At 34.3% G+C, this 22,542-nt stretch overlaps 4 protein-coding genes and 1 non-coding gene across 5 annotated transcripts; 3 read left to right on the top strand and 2 right to left on the bottom strand.

The window, feature by feature from the left end:
- Positions 1–1,197: 1,197 nt before the first annotated feature.
- On the bottom strand, positions 1,198–3,420 carry LOC120151713 (PHD finger protein ALFIN-LIKE 2-like). The gene is made up of 5 exons (XM_039164092.1): positions 3,255–3,420; positions 3,122–3,154; positions 2,126–2,348; positions 1,682–1,802; positions 1,198–1,574 (listed from the first exon to the last, which is right to left on the bottom strand). The coding sequence occupies exons 1-5, from the start codon at positions 3,337–3,339 to the stop codon at positions 1,326–1,328; spliced, it is 711 nt and encodes a 236-aa protein (XP_039020023.1). The 5' UTR covers positions 3,340–3,420; the 3' UTR covers positions 1,198–1,325.
- A 5,513-nt stretch (positions 3,421–8,933) lies between these two features.
- Positions 8,934–13,768, top strand: LOC120151792. The gene is made up of 5 exons (XM_039164147.1): positions 8,934–9,473; positions 9,789–9,904; positions 11,682–11,925; positions 12,299–12,755; positions 12,909–13,768. The coding sequence occupies exons 1-5, from the start codon at positions 9,117–9,119 to the stop codon at positions 13,658–13,660; spliced, it is 1,926 nt and encodes a 641-aa protein (XP_039020078.1). The 5' UTR covers positions 8,934–9,116; the 3' UTR covers positions 13,661–13,768.
- Positions 13,769–14,547: 779 nt separating this feature from the next.
- TRNAR-CCU lies at positions 14,548–14,620 on the top strand. Its single transcript has one exon. It is a non-coding gene; the product is annotated as a tRNA-Arg (tRNA).
- An 851-nt stretch (positions 14,621–15,471) lies between these two features.
- LOC120151818 (uncharacterized protein At2g39910-like) lies at positions 15,472–18,269 on the top strand. The gene is made up of 8 exons (XM_039164163.1): positions 15,472–15,512; positions 15,607–16,036; positions 16,131–16,217; positions 16,308–16,498; positions 17,190–17,385; positions 17,463–17,527; positions 17,849–17,950; positions 18,044–18,269. Exons 1-8 carry the CDS (start codon positions 15,472–15,474, stop codon positions 18,267–18,269), a joined length of 1,338 nt encoding a protein of 445 aa, XP_039020094.1.
- A 647-nt stretch (positions 18,270–18,916) lies between these two features.
- Positions 18,917–21,646, bottom strand: LOC120151719 (probable sugar phosphate/phosphate translocator At3g11320). Its single transcript, XM_039164096.1, has 4 exons — positions 20,884–21,646; positions 20,048–20,151; positions 19,696–19,924; positions 18,917–19,302 (listed from the first exon to the last, which is right to left on the bottom strand). Exons 1-4 carry the CDS (start codon positions 21,322–21,324, stop codon positions 19,156–19,158), a joined length of 921 nt encoding a protein of 306 aa, XP_039020027.1. The 5' UTR covers positions 21,325–21,646; the 3' UTR covers positions 18,917–19,155.
- Positions 21,647–22,542: the final 896 nt, after the last annotated feature.

Below are 22,542 nucleotides of genomic sequence, written 5' to 3'. Positions count from 1 at the left end.
CTTTTTCTGCTCCTACCTTCAATGCTAGCCACCATATCTGAATTGAAAATATACAAGAAACCGTGCCTTCATCAGCTGGTCCCAAGTAGTTATCAACAGCAAACATGTTGGTGGTCGAATTATCAGGCGTCAAGTAAAACGTTTGCAAATTGGTCAAGCTTGCAAGTACAAGAAGCACAACCGGAACCGGAACCCTGGCTGCAACGACTGGTAACACTCGGAAACGATGTCGTTTAAGGCAGTGTTCGGATGAAAAGCTTCAAAAAGGTCAGCCCTTGTGGTCAAGTTCATGCAACCTTGGGAAATCCAAGCGGTTTGGAACCCACACGAGGAACGGATGTTGAAATCTAGGACCGGAGATCGATAAGACTGACAACACCACTCGGAGGAGGTCAAGGTTGGAAAGAAGTATTTGATTCGTCTAAGGTACCCGGAGGAGTTTGAGACCGCCAACACCGCCGTTGATAAATCCAATCCTCTTTTTAGTGGAGTTGCTGCTCTTTAGGTCTAAGCTTGAACTAATACCAACAAGTTTACCATATGGAGGATGTTTGTCATCGTAAAATATTGAAAATGGAGATGCAAGCGTCGATCTCCGTACCTCTCACATGTTAAGCGAGCGCTCTATCATCCGAGCTACATCCCCTACTTGTTTATAATTATCAAGAACATTTTCTAAAATATTACAAGATGGATGATAAGTAGAAAACATAATCATCTGTGCTATCTGTGATTGAGTAGAAACTTTAGTGCTTTGTATTAGTTTCATCTTTATAAAAAAAACAGTTTTATATTTTGTTCATTTAATTCCCTAAAAACATTAACATTAATATTACAGTATATATTATTTTATTCATATATTTTTATATATAATGGTAATAAAATAGTCGAAAAACATTCATATAAAATGACAGATTAAGAAATCATTCAAAATCTTCAAGAAAAATTAAAAAAAATATTAAATCGCTGATAAATTGAAATTAAAAAAGCAAAAACACAAAACATACAAACTTCAATCAGAAATTTATAAATACAGTGTAAATTAACGTGCATATGAAGGGAAAATGAGACAGGAAGCCTACTCGGTCAGGGTATCGGTATCGGATCAGCCATTCCGAAACATGAAAACCGAACATGATTATAAATCCTAAGCATCATCCATATGTATGAAACTACATACTATTAACGTACCTAAAGAACCGAAGTGATCGACTTGTGATGGAAGGATAAACTCGTACCAACAGAATTACGCATTCATTCGACATAGCTGCTTTACAACATCATCGGTGAATAAAACCAATCAGGGTTAACCCCTCCATTGACGGCTATTGCCTTACCTTCTTTTGACAGGAAGGACAGTTGTAAAACTTAATTGTTTCCGCCTTTGCCGGTGTTATCTTCACACATTTTCCATGGTACCACCGTTCACAGTTGTCACAACCGATCCAAAACTCATCGGAATTGTATCCTCCTCCACAGTTCCCACAAAAGGTATCGCCCTGCTCTTCTTCATCCTCCTCATAACTATTATCAGCCAACCTAGGGTTGCTTCTTGGCTGTCCATCAATTGACCTCTGTAGGGCGAAAGGCAAAAGGTTAACAAACAAAAACCAAGCATGCAAAAAGAACAACGATGACACAGAGTACAAATTGAATAGGTCGAATTGCTTTCATTGTTCACCTTAGTGCTGTTCCGGGATTTGCTTCCGCTTTCAACCGTGGGTTTCTCTTTCACTGCCTTCCTTCCAGTTACCACTTCAAAAACAGTGGGAAGGTCGTTTATCATGCTAAATAAGCGCTTCCTGTGAAGTACAAATGCTCGAACACATTCGTGTCAGATGCGTACTTATATCCAACATTCACACTTAAGTGAGTAAAGCATTCCAACAACAACATCAGTATTTTGATAGTTTATCAAATTTCAGACTCAGACACCCTTTTCTCATTTTATGCCTTCTTTTTCATTTTATAGCAAATCATAGACATTTGTATAACACAACGAATAAGACATATAACCATTTAGGGCAGAGACGGATCATAAAGACAATATCGATGCAGTTGCAGGATATGATGAAATCCACAATACAAGAGAAGAAAAGATCGATGTCGGATTGGAATAGAGTACCTCTCATTACGATTAAGTCGAGCTCCAAAGTAGAAAGCCACAGAGACCAACCAACAATCACTATGCACAGCAACCAGTGAAAGCCAGTCTTTACGGTTCATCCCATCTCTAGCAAAATTAACGCCCAAGGCCGGCTCAGGGAGCTCGGGTGGAACTTCCTCAGCTGGTAAAGCTACCTCCCATGCCTCATTCGGGTGTCCATAAAGACACAAGTTCTCCTTATCTGAGCAACAACAAATTAAATTACTAAAAAGAGTTTCTAAAAGCTGCATTCAAATATCACAAATTTTAGAGCCTATGGAAAGCAAAACTCTGACTTGAAGCTTAATTCAAGTATCTAAAAGGAAACACAGGAATCGAATAAATTCCAATCTTTCCTCAGTACCCAAACAAAAGTTCTAGCAATTTCAAAGACATAAAACTTCAGTGAAAAAGTTCAAAAGTAGCACTTTTGAGAGCCTAGAGAAAGCAGAACTTGTACCTAACGATCAATTTCGTATCTAAAAGAAAATGCAGAAAAACTGTATTTGTATACGGATAAATTCCTATCTTTTCTCAGTGCCCAAACAGAAATTCAAACAGTCTAAAATACAAAAAGAAAACAAACCCACATCTAAATCGAATAGCAGATATAAAAATGATAATCCGAAGGCATAAATATAATGTTCGAACTGAATTTTCTTCTGATTACCATTAACTTCCAATAGAAAAAAGCAACTTGTTTGCAATTTGCTTAAGAAGATGATCGAGATAAAGATTGCAAATCTAATGACCTAAAAACCATATTGACACAATTAAGGGAAATTCAGCTTCAAAATCGAAGCGTATACAAATCCCATAACATAAAGACTTACTCAGTAACTCCAAAAATTAAATGCCTCGGAAGCAAAAAAAAAAAAAGAAGAAGAATCGCCATCTCAATTTTCTAGTCAACTTTCTCGGCAACCAAATAAAATTAAAAAAATCTGGCAAAAAGTTAAAGTACCCAAAACTAACCTGGATCGCATTGCGAGTAGAAATCATCAACATCTGATCCGCACCAGATGGAAACATAAACATATTAATAAATCCCAAGAAAAAGAAACCAATGAAAGAAAATCTAGGGTTTACACAGAAAGAAGAAAATTACCGTAAGTGAGAGCACGAACAAGAGCAGAGCGTCGAGCGTTATAGTCTTTGAAGATCTCTTCGACAGTGCGAGGGGAGGAAGCCATTTTCCCCGAAATTACAATGAATAATAATTGTAAATGTATTCACCCCTCAAATCTGTTCGTGTTAAAAATAATCGATTCTTTTGTCAGTTGAAAAAGAAATCGAAGGTTGGGTTTTAGCAGATTTTCATGGAACTTGAACAATGCCTTGTTTAGGCTTGGCCCAAACGAAAATTATAAGATTAAACGAATAATTGGGCCTTGTTTGGTCATTTTTGGCTATTAAAGCAAACAGAAATAGAGCCTACTTTAAAGATCATGTTCAGAGGGATGAGTATGGAATTTGAATCTGATGAGTTTCGATCTAATCTGAATTGATTGGGTTAAATTTAAAAAAAAAAATAGGTTTAAATCGGACTTGGTTTAAAGATGAAAATTATCCGACCCGACTTTATCCGAAAAATAATATAATTATATCTTCTATATTAAGGGAATATTATAATAATACCCCTCTTTATATTACTTTTTTCAATTAGATCTTTATTTTCATGAATAAAATTAATTATTTTTCATAAATATATTTACTTCAAGTTGGATCGGGTCATGTTAGGATTTATCTCAATAACTCGAGTCGAGTTTCGAATCAGGTCGAATTCGAGTAGAGGATGTCCACTTTTCGAATCGAATCAAATTGACCGAAAACTTAACCTATCCGGTCTCATGCCCTCAGCCCTATGTGTTGATGCACCCACGTTTAGGTTTCAATAAGGATGACAGTCTAAGCAAGGGATGTAAATGAATTAAGGTTAAATATTTAATCATCTTTTTATTAATATAAACAAGTTAAATATTTAATTTTCTTCTAATTCTTTTTAAAAGTAACTTAAATTAAAATAAAGCAATTCTGATTTTTGTACAAGGTAAATTATATTATTAGTTATAAATTTTGATTGTAATTTTGTTTTGACCATTACATTGTAACAAATTAGTTATAGCGCACGAACTAACATATCCCAGTGAATCAATGTTGTTCTTAGAGGTCACAGGTTCGAGCATCAGCGGCTGCAGCAGGGTGATTGAACGTTTATTATCAAATGATTAAAAATATTTAGAACATATATTACTTTATAATCACATTAACTTAATAAAAAATTTACAGTTATAGCAATAACATTAATGAATTTGTATTTTTAATCTCTGGATTGCTAACTGTTTAATCCGTTTTTGACGCGGCATTATATCTCTCTTTGCATAAATTTTAAAATGCTCTAACATTCGATACAATGATATGATAAAAAATTTAACTGATATTTTATATGAAAATACCGACCATTTTAAAAAATATATATAAAATAAATACACGAACTAATTTACCTCAGTGATTAAAGGAATTGTTGTTTTTCTTAGAGATTATAGTTCGAGCATAATTGACTAAAGATGGGCATGGGACCCTGAACCGACCCGATCAGATCGATTTCTTTTATAAAAAAAATCGGGTTCGGTCGGGTCGGGTCGGGTCGGATTTTTTTAAGTGTGAAGTTCGGGTTCGGGTTTAGGGTGAAAAATACCCGACCCGACTCGAAAAAATATATAATTTTATCTTATATATTTAGGAATAATTACAATAATACCCCTCTATATATAAAATTTTCAATTAAGTAATTGTTTTTTATTGAATAAAAATAATATTTTTTTATTATTTCGAGTCGGGTTTCTAAGTTATATGTCGGGTGAAATTTTGTTTTGGTTGGGTCGGGTCTCGGGTGGAGGATCCTTTGTTCTCGGGTCGGGTGGACCAAAAACCCGACCCGACCCCACACGACCCATGCCCATCCCTAAAATTGACTGTAGCAGGGTGATTGAGCGTTCATTGTCAAATGATTGAGAGTATTTAAAACATATACTACCTTATAATCACCTTAGCTTAATAAAAAATATATATATAAAAAAGAGAAATTATTTATGAGATTAATAATATACATTAATTTTATATTGAAAAAAAATGGATGATCTTGAAATTTAAAAAAAAATGATGTACATTTTAGAGGGAAAAGATGGTTTGGATTAAAGCATTAATCAATTTACCTCAGTGATTAAAAGAATTATTATTATTTTTAAAAGTTACGAGTTCAAACATCAACGATTTTAACAGGATAATTCAACGTTTATTATCAAATGGTTGAGAGTACTTAAAACATATTACATTGTAATCATATTAGCTTAATAAAAAATGATTTGGATTAAACTTTTAGGGTTTTTAGTCAATATAATTAGGCATGGTTGCTATCTTCATCCCGACACGTGTACGGCCGAGATTCATAGTTTTTCTTTTTCATGTCATTTGGTGGTATGATTCTTCGATCATTGAATGGTTGTTGCATTAGACACCAAATTAATATAAACTATGATGTAATAAAATATTGGTTTAATTGTGAATTGTATCCTTGTACTTTACAAAAAATTGAAACATTATCTTTTTACTTTAATTTATCAAAATCCAATTCACATATTTTCTAAAAAAACCTAGATAATACTCCGATTGGACAACACTCTTAAACATTGTCATTAAAGCATAGACCTATAAGTTAATCGTTTAACAATTTATATACAAGAAAATAATAAAAATTAACAAATTAATGGTTTAAATGAAACAAATTAACAAAAGTCAACAGTTCAAGTTATGTGTTTTCCAATAATTTGACAAACCTTTTAGTTTTCATAAAGTGCAAGGACTAAATTATGAGAAATTAAAGTGGATGGACTAACTTCTCAAATTTTTTAAAATAAGAGGATGAAATTCAGAATTTCACCAAGAAGTGTATAATAATGCAAATTTATGAGCCATTAATTTCATAGACCCAATGAATCGAACGGTGCCCCACTATTAATTTTTTTTTAGTTGCCTCTTGGTTCTTTGCCCTAACTAATTTAGACCGACTTACGTCGCACATCTGATTTTGGTAGGTGAGCCTTTCAGCAGGAATTTTTTACATACACAATTACTCAAATTTGAAACATTATTTTAACGGAATCAAACTACTTACCACTTGAATTAACTCATGATTCTTAAGCCAAGAATTAAAAGAACAAAATGTTGTGGCGCATGTCGGTGAGATAAAGGTGGTGGGCCGTTGGCCGGTGGTTGAAACCACCTCTTTCCTTTGGCTAAATTTGGAAGCACGCCTAAGTTGAAACAAGAAAATCCAGAAAACTCTCACACCCTTCAAGTTCATAGATGGATATGGCGAGCGACCATTCTCTTAACCTATTAGGAAGAAAGAATGTGTTAGCAAGATACCTAAATTTGATTACCTCTTCAGTTTATGTAACAAAAATTCGATCGAGAACAAGTCCGGAAGCATCGATGTCTTCTTTCGGTTCGTTCGAGGGTCTCGAGAAACCATCGTAGCTAGATATGTTGTTACCCTAATGAGAGCCGGTAAAGCCGAGAGAGATGAGATTCGTGAACGTCTTTGTTTTGCTCGTTGCAGTTCGGCTTCATTCATCCAATCCGAGAGCCTCAACGGACCTTTGTAACCGTAATATATATGTTATGGCTATCAGAGCCACTATGATGACGATAAACAAAAGCACACGCTTGATGGTGGCAACAAATTTCTGTCGGAAATAGTAAACAAGAATTGAAGTTTTTAAGCAAAGAACAGTGACTAGGAACTGCCTCCGCCATGGCAATTATCTCAGCAACATATTACTCGATAAAAGGAACGGGGAAATGTGGGTTTCACACATGCAAATGCAGAATTCCTTGTTGCACTTATCGGGCATTTATCAACATGGCATATTTCAGCGTACAGTTGGGAAGCTTTCTGCATCACAAGTTTCCAAAGTTTTAGTATGTATCTCAATTATAACAAGACAACGGAAAACAATCCAAGAATTGAAAAGGCAATCGCAACAGAGAGAGCAAGAGTATATCAATAAACTACCTATGGCAAGGGCCTCCACATGAGCGAGCAGCCACTTGGTCCTTCTCAGATAAATTGTTATAATAGATGCACTCAAATGCATGGACCATTGCACCACATGAGCGAGCAGCCATTTTATATAGGTTCTGCTGAGTCAGATGTCACGCTGGTATTTATTTTAATAATAAAGATTTTATTTTTATTATTATTATAAATAATTAATATATTATGTAAAGTGTTTCGATTATAATTTAAGGATTATCGAATATATTTTTTATATGTGTGTTCAAGGTGGAGCGAAATTAGGTTTTAGTATTATATGTTTCAAGGATTTTGACATTCACCCATTCCACGCGACATTAATCGGATGAAATAATAGATGAAAACTAGGTTTGATCTTATTGTAGTTATAGAAAAAATGTATGAAATTATAATATTACACGTATTGTTATATATTATTATTATTTTTTATTATCGATCTATTAATTTTATCAATTAATTATTTAAATGTTATCAATCTAGTCATTTGTTATCAATATTTAAAGAAAATATTGATGCATAAGTTAATTAAATTAGAATAATTACACATTTAATCTTCAATAGTTACATATTTTATCAATTTAGTCTTACTTTTAATTTGTTTAATTTAACATTTTTTCTCTGCTTAGAAGGTGAAATTATTATAATATTTTAAAATTAATAATTAATTTTTTATAATAAATAATATTAATTATTTTTTTAAATAAATATCATAAAATAGTTTTTAAATAAAAATTAAAAAAATTATTTAGGTGTACATACATTGAGAAATTATAGAAAATGCAATTACATTTAAATATTAGAAACAAAAACATTCATTTAAATAGAATATTAATTACATAAGGGTTAACGGTTATGTGATGATAACAGAGCTAGACATTTTTTTCTATTGTGTCTGATGTTTCTACAATGTCCACATCGTTTTTGTTCTGTTGACTTCTCACGAATATCCATATCACAATGTATTCTAGTAGATTTTGGACGACATGAGTCCCTCAAAAGCAATGAATTTGGTACAATTGTAAGTCAAGTTTGAATCTCATCAGGGTCTATTTCGTTTCTAATTGGCGGAAACTCAAATTCATATACCTTGAATACTTGTGAAAGTTGGTATACGGGATCAACATAATTTTTGTAGTCCAAATGCGAATGTGAGCAAGCTGCAATAACATGAGAACATGGATATTTGAGTGCTTGAAAGAAATCACAATCACACCACTTCTCTTGCAGATTAACTCTGAAAGGGTTAGTTTCAATCCCTTACAGCGGACGATTAATAGAGGGCATTTATGACATTTAATGGAAGACACGTCACCGGGAATACGCCTTCCACACGTAGCAGCTGAGTCATCAGAATCTCGTGAAAGCGTGTCCCCGAGAACGCGCCTTTATGCCACCTCAACCAATGAGTGCTATTTCGGGAAATAATGATCAACGTGTGTTAAATTGGGAATGTTAGGGACAAAATGTGTATGTTAAGTAAATGCGCCGTCGTTATCCCTCTGCATTTCTATTCTAGTGGGGTCCGTACTACTAAGGAAAATACTATATAAAAAAATTACGTGGGTATCTAAACAATCAATCAAAACAACGGATCTCAAACTGGGTAATAATCTGTATTGCATAAATCATCTTCACGTCCGCTCGTATTTTCTTCCTTCGTATATAAAGACCATTCTATTTCTATCTCTCTAATAATTTCCTCTCTCAGTCTCTCTATCTCTAAAAAACCAACGCTTTTAATTCTAATAATTTGGATAAGAGAATTAACGAATTAAAAACGTTAGATTCCTTCGTAAATTGAAGAAATTTCGAAAGAAATTGATTTTAAGAGGTTTTTTTTGGGGGGAAATCCGTGGTTTAAAAATATCAACAATGGCCGATTCGGGAAACAGAGAATTTGTTGATGACAATCGTGCGGATCAAAATGGTGACGAATTGTTCGATTCATCGCGTGAGGGAGTTGGATCTGGAACAGGCACGAGGCAAAACGATGAGATAAGTAACGGAATCGGACTCGCGGAACGATTGACTGACATATTCGTTGATGAAAACGACGGGGATTTGTTGCTTCAACAGAGCGATAGAGAGGATAGGGTTCTTCAATGGTTACAAGCTTTAGATATGCAATTAATCGGCGCCTGTCGAACCGATGAGAGGCTAAAGCCTTTGTTGAAAGTCAACGTTTCAAACGGCATCGCTGAGGATCGATTGTTAGCTCATTTGAGTCAGGTGCTTTTTGATAAGTTGGAATTTCAATTGACATATATTTATTTATTTATTTATACATATATTATATTTTATTTTTATTTTTAATTTTTTAATTGTCGGAGATATTCGATGAAAGCTGCTTTCAACATGAATTTGTGTACTACCCTACCTCCCTTACCCCCGTTATATATTATATACATGAATTTGTGTACTACCCTACCTCCCTTACCCCCGTTATATATTATATATGAGAATATGATTTTGTTGTTGTTGTTGTTGTTGTTGTTTTTAGTTTTTGTGTGTGTATAACTTCATTTGTTTCCATGAAATTTGCAGCACTTTGAGCCATCGGAAGTTGGTATGCTGGCGAGGTGTTTCTGCATACCTTTGGTTTCAGTTCGAGTAGGGAAGATAAACAAACAAGGAACTCGTTTTCACCCTTGTGCTGTAAGGTAATTCAATTTTTATTGATTTGTGGTCTCTAATTTATCATAGATTCGTATTCCCTGGATCTATCATTCGTATTCATTTGCAATGGTAATTAATCTCTGGAAACTTGCCAGTTTTGGTTGATTTTCTTTCTTTCTTTCTTTTGTTAAATTTGGAATTATCAAATTAGGTAAAAGTGATGAATGGTTTTCAATGTTATAGTTATAATTGAGATCAGAAGTGAACATTTATTCTGTTAGATCCATTAATTCATCCATACTCATTAGCGTGTCATTAATGGCTTTCCTATTTATTTGGTCTTTCTTACGCTTGGTTGCGTATAGTATTCTTGCCAAATTTTCTAGTACAATTCTTAATTTTACTACCTGTAAGTTTGTATGCCATGTATTTTTGTATGATTATATGTGCTAGAATTTCCAAGTGACTTGTTTCAAATACAAATCTCTTGATCTTTGGACTTGGTCATTGATATGTTATTGTACTCTATATATCTTAGTTGTATTGCATGCTTTTCATTTATTTACTTTTCGACTGATAATTCTAGGTAGCATTTATTGTTTTAACATTGAAAGACATTCTTGTTTATTTTGGCATTATGTTTAGTCTATAGTGGATTGGTTTTCACGATTTTCTAGATTGCTGCATCACTTCCAGTGATTTCGGCATAGTTTTGCTTGCATGACTGATTGACTGTTTCTGTAAAATATCCTATATCTAGATCCCTAGTCCTATATTACAAGTTGTCTCAATAGTGCTTTGATTTAGCAACTACTTTAATTGATTTCCTCGATTGGAATCTTTCCTTTGGTAGCAGGATTACCCTAGAATATAATTTGAATGGAAGCTTTTTAAATTAGTTGTTAATAGTTAATAAAAGTTTCAGGGTTCTATTTTAGTTTGTTATTGGCCATCATGTTCATGCTTCCAAATAAATATACCTTTTGACTTGTAGGTAAAGTGGGTGTATTCTGTAATGATCTCTGAATTATGAGGAAGTAAAGGTAGTTTCATCTTGAGAATATATAGGGTTGAATTTAGTAAAATCAATTTTAAGTAGGATCGAGTGCTAGTTACATTTTGTGTGAATTATAGTTATGATGTTTTCTCAGTGTCAGTCGTCTTCGCTTTTGATGTGATTTGTTGAAATTTGAACTGTTTACTTTCCTTGATACATTCTATCATATTGTGTTTGGTCTTTTGCTGTATGATACCTTATCATTGTGTTTGGTATTTTATTTTGGTCGTTAAGGACCGATTTCTGGAAGGTTATTTATGATAATATCTTGTTGCTGTTCAGTTTGTCTATGTTTATGTAAAAATAGTTGTGTAAGGCATGTCACAGGATTTGTTTGTTTTAGAATCAGGAAGACTATTATGGGAAAGTATATAAAATGTAATGACTGGCCTTCAGAATCAGAAAGGCTTGTCACAGCTTGCTACGTGTAAGGTGTTAGGTAATAGACTTGATATTTATGCTTAAACTGGATTTTTTTTGGATGGACTACTTATTTATTTATAAGAAATAAGCAAAAGTTTGCTATATATGAAAGAAGACAATGGTCCCACCTGTTAATTGCAAAACCATACAGGTTCCAATCTCCCGGTTAACAGTCATTAAGGTATTTAATTGGTCTGAAACTTTCTAAAAGAAGGCGGTATAAATCTATTTGTATTGGTAATCAATCTGTAACTTGATTTTTCTCTTGGTGTTTATGATTATAACTGTTGATTTTTTTACCTTGTCTAAAATATTTCCTGAAACCTCTTGAATTTATGCAGGGGAAATTTGATTCTTACACTCTTGCCTACATCGGACTTGCGCCTTTCATTTGTTGGGGATGACGGTCAAACTGAGAGACTGTTCATCGTAAGTGATGAATATCAGTGTGCTGCTGTTTCCATCGATGAGATCCCAGCAGACCATTCTGGACGATCTTTCCTTGTGAAGATCCCAGATGGCAAAACTTTTTACTATTGGTGCTCAGAGAAATCAAATCTCCTGGGGACTGAATTGCTCTCAAAGGTGGTTTTCTCGTTAGTAGCTTCCCTATGCATATTGACTATGTTTCTCATACTCATCATTTTTCTGAAATACCTATTTCAAATATCCAGACATGAGCATGAAGATACGGCTCTCCAAGGGGCCTTCTAAAAGCATGAAATTTAATATGCTCGTGTCGGATATATACTCATTCAATAATATCAATCAAATCCAAGTAACATTGTGCAAAGAATTGCGGTACCTACAAAGAAGTTTAGAATTCTCTTTAATTCTACTTATTATTCACATCAGTTTAGCATCTCCCAAGTTATTTTTGTAACTCTCTGATACTCACAGTAATGGATTTTGTTTTTGAAATGATTGCCAAATAATATTTATGTTCTTTTCATGATAGATGAAGGATTTGATAAAAAGAAAACCATCAATTGCTGAATTGACTGGAATCAGCGAGTCACGACTTGGCTGCTTTGTAACTCAGCTTAGAGCCTATCTTGTTGGATCAACAATGAGTAGTACACAAGCAAGTTATTCAGGTCAACCTTCACCTGATTCCGTGCTCAACCCCATCGATGTGCACAGTGGACAATCTTCATCAACAACATCAAAATCTTTGCGATCACGGAACACTAGCAGTCAAGTACTCAAGGTGAATGCACTTTATCAAGGTAGTTTAAGTCCAAGATCAAGTTCTTTCAAAGAGGGTTTGACCCGAAACTTTTCTTCCTTGAGGAGCAATGCCAGGGAGAAATTACGACGGCGAGGAGAAAATCATCTTTCAGTAAGTGAGAGCCTTGCAATTACTTCACCTATTACTAATGGTCCCTCTGATGGTGGCAACCAATGTCAAAATGATAAGCTTCCGAATGTCAAGAGTTGTCCGTTCCTTCCGAACTTCCTTGAATCCCTAGGAAAATTTTCCGTACCACCAGCTTTGACCTCTGTATCTGAAGTTTCTTCTTTAGGATCTCCTGTCTTTTCACCTTATTATTGTTGGTGCCCCTCAGGATCATCGACTCTGCAACACTCGGCTGTTTCTGAATTCCCAACCTCATCAATCGAGTCTATGAAGCTTCCACCACTTTCTTCAATATTGCCAATGAATAGTTCTTCCAGCTTGTTGAACCCAGCATCGCTTCTCGATCTGGCCGATATCCCTTCATTGGATTTTCCAGCTTTCCTCCCTGAGCCTTTGGTCCGACTGCCAATGGCAAGTTCACAACAAATTCCAACCTTCACACCTTTGATCTGTGATCCCATTGTTCATATTCCGGTCATTGGCGTTTGCTCTTCAGGAGGACAAGGTTACTTGGTTAGCGCCGGCTCCTCCCTTTCAACAACAATCCCACAGTTACATCCACAACTCGTGAACACTGAATCCGTGGTCGAGAAGGGTGCCAGAGAAACTCTTCGGCTGCTTATCAGTGGTTCAACACAGAGTAACCCTCCATTGATCGATGTATTTCCAGCAGTTCTAACTAGTGCCGACGAGAAAAAAGGTATCTTTGTTGCCGGAAGCCGTAGTCTGTACAGTGGAACTAGAGACGTTAACGCCATTGCCGAAGGCATTGCGGCCGTGAGTTTGATTACACTTTCTTCCAGCTCCATGGTAGATAGTATTATAAAACGATGTAGCAGCAGCAATATCTGTGACGATCCTGATGCAAATAAGCTGATGGAATCTAGCGGCTCGGATGAATCGTGTTCGAATAGTGATGGTGCTAAACTTTCAGGCTTAAGACAAGAAGGTATTGATTAAATAATGAATGTTCTGTTTCTTTTGTTCTTTGAAAATGAATAATTGTAGATAAATGTATCTGCAGTTTTGTCATAATTTAATTGTAATTAAATCCCAATCATTTACCATTTATATTTTGATCATTGCAGTTTTTAGGATTTATAACACGGTCATTAAATTTTTAATTTGTTTTCATTAAGATCATTATCGTCTGTCGTCGTTAAGAAATATTAACATAGGACGTTAGAGTCGTATTCTTCAAAAGAAAATATTTTTTCTTTAAATTTACTGTCGTCTTTTTTCACTTATTTAGAGGTTTTTCTGATCGAAAAGATCATCGACCAGTTCTCTTTTTAATTTAATTTCGTCAAGAAAGGCCATTGCAATTATATCATGAAGCATGAAATAAACAACATTAATAGATAAACCTGCAAACCATCAATAGTGAAGATTAGATGAAAATTAAGGCCTGTAACCAATTGCAGCTATCCATGTTGAACCAGGTGCCACTGCTCGTATTTCATGTACCAACGTGAACATTTACAAGGATCAAAATGTGTCCAAACTGAAGCATAAAAGTAAAGCATAATTTTTTTTTCAAGGAAACTACTCTAGCATCACTGTCATTAGCCCAACTACTAAAAGGTTGGTACATGAGTGTATTCATGTTCTCTGGTTCTTCCATGAATTTGCAAAAGCACTTTTACTTTCATTTAGTGAAGTCATTCTAAAACTATAACAGTATAAATATTTATAACTAAATTTAAACAAAAAATTGAACAATTCAATTTAAAAATTAGAGTTATAAAATAAAACTCTTCAACTCGACTAAATGGAATACTAACCTCTCGACTTAGGAAGAAGATAATATATTTATATACTATTTACCAAGGTGTGAGAACAAAGTTGCGCTTGTAGCCCAGTGGATAGAGCGTCTGTTTCCTAAGCAGAAGGTCGTAGGTTCGACCCCTATCTGGCGCGGAATCCTTAATAAATTAGAAGGATATAAAGTCTGCTTTTTTTTTTTTCAGTTTTAAACCGTTACAGATTTAAAATACTATTAATCCAAAAACTTTAAAAGGATAAACTTATATATATTATTATCTAAACTCATAAATATATCTTAACATATAATATATAATTACATTTATCAACTTTTAAACTTATTTTTAAATGTTTCAATGGATATTGCTCTTTAAGATAAAATTGAAATTTATAAATCAATCATACATAAATGGTTTTAATAATATTTTCTTGAAAAATATATATATATTCTCTCTCAATTATTTATTTTCATAATATTTTATCTTGAGATATTGTTTATCTATAAGTTTCAAAAATTCAAATTAAAATAAAAGTGTAATCCAAGATTAATATAAAATATAATTCAATATTTATTAGATTTTATCTATTCATTTTTTTCGTTTTATTATAATGATAAAAATAATTTCATATATTTAAACAAAAAATAATTTTAAGAATAAGATGTTTCATCTTCATAAAATAATTGTTTAAATTGCAATTAAAGATGAGCATAAGTTGTACATATTTTTATTGAACTTTATTCTTTAAATTAATAATTAATGGAAATGACGAAAATGGATTAGAAAAGAAATTAAACTTAAAATAAATAAAAATATTATATTGAACTAAAGTTGAGGGGTTAAATTCTAAATTGCCGCATAGTAAATGGACTAGAAAAATAATTAGACCTTGAATAAGTATCGAGGAAAACTATAAAAGGAACTTCTAACCCAACATTTTCACGTATTTCCTAGTGTAACAAACTCGCGCTGATCTAAAAACGAACCCAAGTTTCAACTCAGTCGGAAATGACGAACTCACTCCCCAATGTCCCAGGTCGACTCACCGAGTAAGCTCTTTTCTTTCTTCTTTCTTTCTTTCTCTCTATTTGCTCTCTTTTTTTTTCATTTAATCTAAATATTTTCATTACTTTCCGTTTTCAGATTAAAGAAGCAACTCCTCGACTCGGTCTTGAAAACACCATATTCTACTCAAGAAACGTCAAGAGTCTCAACAAGATCAGCGCTCGAATCTCTTCTTTCACCAGATTCATATATGGATAGATTCGTCTTAGCTTGCGCATTGCTATCATCTTCTCGCTCCTCCACTCACGAGCTTCTCACATGGATACCGGACCACCTTTCGACCGCCGCAGAAACTGCCTTTTCCGACCTCACGAAAGCTTGCGACGCCGTCGCTTGGTTTGGCGAGAAGCAAAAATTGGTAGTCCAATTATTTCCAGTAATCGTTCCGGTTTTGAATGACACTATTAAAAAGAGCTCGATTGACAAGAGTGATGAAACTGATGAATTTTCCGCCGCTTCGACTAGGGCCATTTTGGCTGCTAATCAATTTAGATGGTTTGTTTGTCAGGTATCTCATATTTTTCTCAGAAGTAGATTTTTCATTTTTCTTCTTCTTTTATTTAAAAAGAAAATTAATATTTATAATCTTTCTCTGTTTGTAGATTGAGTATCCGGATTTGGATAAAATGATGAATTTTGTTATTCATTGTGCTTTAACATGTCTTGATCACTGGTCTCCGGAGGTGAAAGTAAGCACTTTGTAATTTTAATATTTTTATTATAAATTCTTGAGATTAAGAATTATATTCCTTCTTTTTGTTGTCATTGATTATGTTTAGGGGCAGGGGATGATTAGCTTCATACATGCAGCGAAAAATGTGAATGCAGGGGCGTTTGATTTGTATGGAGACATGATTCTTGGTGCCTGCTGCCAAAACATTGCTTCGACTGATGCTATATGGCAGTACGTCGTAGAGATGTCGGTGTTACTTGTTACTTGCATTCACAGAGATAATCCCCGTAGTCTGTGGTATACATCTTTTCTTCATTTCTTTAGCATTTTGATAATTTGATTGTGCTTATTAACTAAGTTTAGTATGCTCTTGTGGTACAAGATAAACCCTTTAGCTCTTGTGTTTGTTAACCAAGTTTAGTTTGCTGTAGAATTGTTTTCTTTGTCTCTTTAATATCTTGGTTGTGTTTGTTAACTAAGTATGTTTTTACCACTTGTCTTCTTACCTCTTAAGCATCTGGATTGTGTTTTTTGATTAGATTTTGTATGTTCTTATGATGCAAGATAATCCCTGTATCTAGTGGTATTCCTGTTTCCTTTGTCTCCTCAGCTTCTTTATTGTTTTTGTTAAATAAGTTCCGCAAGCTCTTATTATGTTACATTTCATGTTTACATAATTTTAAGGTAAAAGAAATTTGTCCGTAATTATGTTGTAACTAATAATGTGGACTCAAACTTCTTAGTCAGCAAATTAGGGATAATTTTATGATTATCAATGGACCAACGGATTGCAAGAAGCCATATGCTTGGTCCTTGGCATAAAGTTCATTTAGCATGTTGCCTCTCTGCCCTTTGTTAGTAATGATGATTTTGAATCATTTTATAGTTGTTTCTTGACATTTTATCTGGTTTTACTTTGTTCATTTCATAGACATGTACTTGATAGTTTTGTTCATTTAGCATGTTCTTTCATTTGCTTTTTACATAGGTTTCAGAAGATCCTGACCGAGATGCTGATCCATTTGGAGCGACAACCCTGGAATAGAGAGCGACGAATTGTGTGGCTTACGTTGATTGATCCAATCTTTAATTCTATGCGCCTTTTGTTAGTAGCCTATAGTGAGCTTATTTTCCCACTACTCTTCCAGTGGTTGCATGTTGATGATGATGAAACAGTTCTACTGGTAAGATTATTGCGTCAAATTTCAGAAACCTGGGTAACATAAATGAATCAATCTATTAAAATCTCATTGTTCTGCAGGCTCTCAAACGACTTCATACGATTGTCCGGCTAACATGGCTAGTGAAGTCACCATACCTTGAAAAGTAAACTAAGTACATATACCTTGGGGTTTGCATTTGATTTATAGTTAGGTGGTTGTATTGTTCAATGGAACAGAACATTGTTTTGTTTCATAATGATTGAAGTCTTTATGTGAATGTTAATAAGTCCTATAAGCTTGCTCTGATTCTTCGTCTGTGGTTGTTTCTATTGAAACCTGTTATTGTCATCTTCCTTCGACTTGCTGTTCATACTAAAATCTAGTAAAAGGATTCTATAAATTAACCAATCTCTGTGAATTGTTCAGTAGACTTTACTTCCTTATTTCTTTCTCCGTGGTTTTCTATCTTGAAAATATTATTCAGATTGGTAAAGGAACTTGCTGTATCATACAAAAAAACAACACTGAGAAAGGCACGTGAAGAAATCCGAACCAGTATTCTTAATCTACTGATCATGCTTCAGCAGTAAGTCACAGTCGAAATCCGTTAGGCATTTTCTAAAAATCCTCTTTTTTCTTTGGCCCTAATCCTTTTTTTTTAATATCTATCTGCTCGCAGATACAAAGGTATACAGTTTGATAGAGCCTGGATCAAGCACAGGGATGATCCTTACTTGACCACCCTTGATCATAATCTATCGGTGAGCAGAGATTATTACCTCATGAGCAACCGTCCAGAGTTTTTTCAGCCGTTGAGAATTGACGGTATCAAGACTAAAGAGGGAAGTAAACTAAAGGCAGAGGAGACAGAATCGAAGCCGGGGAAAATGAAAATAGATGATTAAGCTCGAGCCGATGTCGGAAATGATGCCGGAGCCTAGAATATCAAAATGAAAACGGAAATGTTCAGAATATCAAAATGAAAACGGAAATGCTCATGAGGTAGTAATCTCTGCTCACGGATAGATATCAAAATAGAAATTGCTGAAACTAGACTCAATAGAATCAAAGAAAGAGGCTTGTACATTCCATTTTTATGTAGATCTCTAGTCAGTGATTAAGATTTAGGATGTGAAGATTATAGAGAATGGTAGGTTTAATGATGACATGCTTAATGATAACATGTCATGCATGGAAACTCTGAGATGAGGAGATACAAACAATAGTTTTTCGATAGTCTGTGAATGGAAATTATGGATTCTGTCACTCTCACATTGCATGATCGTCATGATGACATGGTCATCATACTTCTTATACGAATCGGTAGCCTTAATGATATCATGCTTAGTAATAACATGCATACGTGAGATCTTTGAGATAAGCAAAACAATTATTGATTCTTATCATCCTCACATTGCATGACCATCATGATTGATCATGATCTTCATACATGCATGATTCCATGCATAAAAAGGCTTAATTAACACATTAAACAATACAATTGTATCTTCATGAAAGAATTGTATAAAGACCAATTCTACAACCTGTTTTCTTGAAAGAATGAACATAAAGTGGTATTTCCTCTAATTTTCTTTCACTAAAATCCCAAAGCTATTGCTGATACAAAAGAAAAACCAGTTTCCCATACTTCTAGGGGTAAATGAATATCTATGGCGCAAAATCGCAGCATCATATGCCTACCATATGACTGAAACTTTGCCTCTAAACATTGTCGACGTCATTGCACTAAAGGAACCAACATATATGACTATCATGCACGTAAACGGTGTCTCATTTGCTTCGTTTCTTGGCTTCACTATAGAGTATAACCCCGAAAACTGTGAGTGTATATCCGAGCATTCCGGTAACAGAGACTGGATTTCTAAAAATTAGAATTGAAACCACCACAGCTACAGCTCCTTTTGCATTTCCTAGAACCTGCAGGACCAAACATCTTAGTACCCATACTGTGCATCGGTTATTCCTATGAAAACTTGATAAAGAAGCAACACTCATAGGAACTAATTCGGTTACATAAACAGCTAAAAGATGGGTTATTCATAATTTTACGAGTACAAAGAAATCAAAACCTTCACAATTACTTTCTTGATCGATAAGTAACCCTTGTAATAACCGTGCTGGTAATAAGCAACTAAAAGATGGATGCTATCATATGATCATCAAAGTTAGATTATTGTTCGAATGATCGAAAAAGGTGTACTTGTGTTAATGTAATTCCGTATAAAAGATCTAAAGAATCCATCTTCATTTCCGGAAGACAAGATGCAAACTAAACGTACTAAACTCATAAAATGCCGATGCGTAGCGTACCTGCAAAGTTAGGGCGCTGGTGTGTTTTGTGACCAGAAAGTTGGTCAAATTCACAAAATACGCTAGCGCTGAATTGAATAGTAGATACCAAATGATCTTGACATCGTCACGGGCAAGAGCAAGGGTGATACCAACCACATTCTCCTCCATAATGAGTGTTGCCGGAAGTAGAAATACAACAGCTATCGGAGCCATGTAGAGGAGGAGGTTCATGGAATTCAGCTTCTCTCTAAAATAAAATTACAACAAATTTTCAGCGCCAGTTTCTAGTCTCTGAATTAAAGCGAAAATATTGAAAATTATGCCATCAACCATAGAAGCAGAAGCAGAAGCAAAGCAAAAATCTCCTCACCCTTCGGACGAAAGCAAAATTCCTTGTAAAACTGACTTGAGAGCTCGTGCAGCTGTAGCCGAAATGCACATGATAAACCCGAACAGATGGAAACTTGGTTCACCCTTTGGCCGTTGAACAAATGATGCAAAACAAAAATAAGAACCAGAAAGCAAATTAAGTGAAACAAAACAATGTGAATAGTGCAGAACATGATTAAAATTGACAAAATTTAAACAAAATTGAAGGTTTTCAAATCAATAAAAGGGGCATATTCCAGCTATATTTCTCCGATTCTTCATTTTAGAAGCATCAATGTCCACCATCCTCTACCGACCTTCACGAAAACTTTATAAAAAAACGAGCGTCACTTGTCGTACATATACCCATGCCCAACACTTAGACTATGCACTTCTTATTTCTTAATGCTACAATCAAAACATATCCAAAATGTGAAATGCATGAGCAAATGAGGAAATAGCATATACAAAGAATCATTGATGAACCATTCGAAACCAAGAGAACAGAAAAGCTAATCCACAAATCATGGTCATTACCATTGAAAAACATCCAAATTGAGCTAAAACAATTAGTTATTTTCACACTAAATTACTCGGACTCCGGTGTGAGTCGGATATAAGAATGTATTCGAATACCGGTATGGTTAGATTTAAAAACAAACAAACAAAAATGAAGCAAAACCAAATGCCAAATTCCAATCAAATCTTCACGAAATCCCTCAAAAATCTATCGTTCAGACAAAAGCATAAGCAACATATATTTAAACAAAATGAAGCAAGACCAAGTCCGAAACTTTACACTAAAAGATTGATTAAAAATAGGAACAAAATGCATACCCCACTGGCAAAGATCACCCCAGTAACAACAGGAACAAGAGTAATATAAGTAAGCCAAGCTTCCCTCTTCAATGTCACCAAGTAAGCGAAGACGGCAGTGAAGAACGGCGTCGTAGCACCGACAGCCTGATTAAAACTAACCGGCAAATACCTCAAAGAGATGTTCCCAAACACCACCGACACACAAAACACTAAACTCAAAGCCGAGATCTTGAAGAACTGAACCCTGGATCGAATCGTTTGCATTGGGACCATCTTCATCCATGCAATCCCTATGTAGCTTAACAAAGAACAAGCCGTCATGTGACACATGGTTAAGAAGATTGGGTATTTGAAGCCGTAATTGCTTAGCAAATACTTGTTTAACAACAATACACCTATGTTAGACGAGTACCAGGCTGATACTAGCCCGATCGTGAATAATTTCGATTGGTTTTTCATTGAGTTTTCTTTTTTTGGAGGGGTTTTGAAGATTTGGGTATCTTAATTTGGGCGATAGAAAAACTGGGTGTTGAGTGGAAATGGAATTTGGGGGCTATAAGAAGGTGGATCTGAGTGGAGTTTGGGGAATTATGGGTGTCTTAGATGTGGAAAATGGGGTTTCTAAATATGATTTGATGAAATTATCTTTCATGGATCTGATTAAAGTTTCTCATTACTAGCAATGAATCCCAAAGAGAAGAAAAAATTAAAAAAATAAATTAAGAAAATGAAAAGGAAGAAGTAAAGCTTTAACGTTATGATAATATCTATGGCTGCCTCTCTGCAAATTTCTCTGAGAAAACGAGAGAAGCTAAATTTTAAAATAGATGAAGTAAACGCGTTTTTGTTATTTATTTATGGGTAAAGTACATAAATGGTCCCTAATTATAAGGTGATATTTTATTGAGTCATTTGATTAATAGAAGAATTTAACATATATTTAATTTCTATTATTCAGTGCCATCGTCTTAAGTCACTATAAATAACTCATATTGTCTTTGTGTGTAGGGGTGTAAACGAGCCGAGCCGAGTCGAGTTTGAGTATTGCTGAGCTCAATTCAAAAACTCTGAAACGAGTCGACTCGACTTGAAAACTCGCGAGCTTAAAATTTTTAAGGTCGACTCGAAATCCTGAACTAAAGCTCGTGAGCAGCTCAAAATGAAAAAAAATCTTAAACTTAACTAGATTGAAGCCTCAAACTCGAACCTGAATCTTAAATATATATAAGTCTTACTGTATTTTTTAAAAAACAATCAACAGATAAATGTTAATATTATTAATAATTTATTTTTTAAAAAATAAAATCTTAATATATTATATTTTCGAGCTGCTCACGAGCTTTTCGAGTTGAGTATCAAGCAGCTCGTTTTGGCTCGTTAAGAATTCGAGTCGAGTTCATTCGATCCGAGTATTTATCAAGCCTTGACCGAGTCGATCGTCGATCTCGAGTAGCTTGCGATCTGTCTCGTCTTATTTACAACCTTATTTTTGTGACATGATTTAAGGTTGCAATTATAATATTTAAAAGAATATAGGGACTGAAACAATTGAAACTAAAATATAGGAACTAAATCTATAATTTATATATGGTATAAGGACTAACGAAAATTTTTGACATATTATTTATTTGGGTTTTATTCTAGCGTCCTTAATTTAATTTAATTTTTGTTTGTGTT

This window comes from Hibiscus syriacus, unplaced genomic scaffold (assembly GCF_006381635.1).
Source record: "Hibiscus syriacus cultivar Baekdansim isolate YM2019G1 unplaced genomic scaffold, ASM638163v2 tig00111069_pilon, whole genome shotgun sequence".
In the NCBI taxonomy this organism is placed as follows: Eukaryota; Viridiplantae; Streptophyta; class Magnoliopsida; order Malvales; family Malvaceae; genus Hibiscus; species Hibiscus syriacus.
This window is presented reverse-complemented; position numbering and strand designations above follow the sequence as displayed.

What these genes read in the sequence shown, in the direction of transcription:
- LOC120151713 (XM_039164092.1), bottom strand. Translation starts at nt 3,339, where the DNA reads ATGGCTTCCTCCCCTCGCACTGTCGAAGAGATCTTCAAAGACTATAAC. An exon ending in TGTTCGTGCTCTCACTTACG is followed by an intron (nt 3,155 to 3,254) that starts GTAATTTTCTTC and finishes GGTGCGGATCAG; the next exon opens with ATGTTGATGATTTCTACTCG. An exon ending in AATCCCGGAACAGCACTAAG is followed by an intron (nt 1,575 to 1,681) that starts GTGAACAATGAA and finishes TTCGCCCTACAG; the next exon opens with AGGTCAATTGATGGACAGCC.
- LOC120151792 (XM_039164147.1), top strand. Translation starts at nt 9,117, where the DNA reads ATGGCCGATTCGGGAAACAGAGAATTTGTTGATGACAATCGTGCGGAT. An exon ending in GGACTGAATTGCTCTCAAAG is followed by an intron (nt 11,926 to 12,298) that starts GTGGTTTTCTCG and finishes TTTTCATGATAG; the next exon opens with ATGAAGGATTTGATAAAAAG. An exon ending in TGGCAACCAATGTCAAAATG is followed by an intron (nt 12,756 to 12,908) that starts ATAAGCTTCCGA and finishes GGTGCCCCTCAG; the next exon opens with GATCATCGACTCTGCAACAC.
- LOC120151818 (XM_039164163.1), top strand. Translation starts at nt 15,472, where the DNA reads ATGACGAACTCACTCCCCAATGTCCCAGGTCGACTCACCGA. An exon ending in GTCCCAGGTCGACTCACCGA is followed by an intron (nt 15,513 to 15,606) that starts GTAAGCTCTTTT and finishes TTCCGTTTTCAG; the next exon opens with ATTAAAGAAGCAACTCCTCG. An exon ending in AAGTCACCATACCTTGAAAA is followed by an intron (nt 17,528 to 17,848) that starts GTAAACTAAGTA and finishes AATATTATTCAG; the next exon opens with ATTGGTAAAGGAACTTGCTG.
- LOC120151719 (XM_039164096.1), bottom strand. Translation starts at nt 21,324, where the DNA reads ATGAAAAACCAATCGAAATTATTCACGATCGGGCTAGTATCAGCCTGG. An exon ending in ATTTTGCTTTCGTCCGAAGG is followed by an intron (nt 19,925 to 20,047) that starts GTGAGGAGATTT and finishes ATTTTATTTTAG; the next exon opens with AGAGAAGCTGAATTCCATGA. An exon ending in CCAGCGCCCTAACTTTGCAG is followed by an intron (nt 19,303 to 19,695) that starts GTACGCTACGCA and finishes TTGGTCCTGCAG; the next exon opens with GTTCTAGGAAATGCAAAAGG.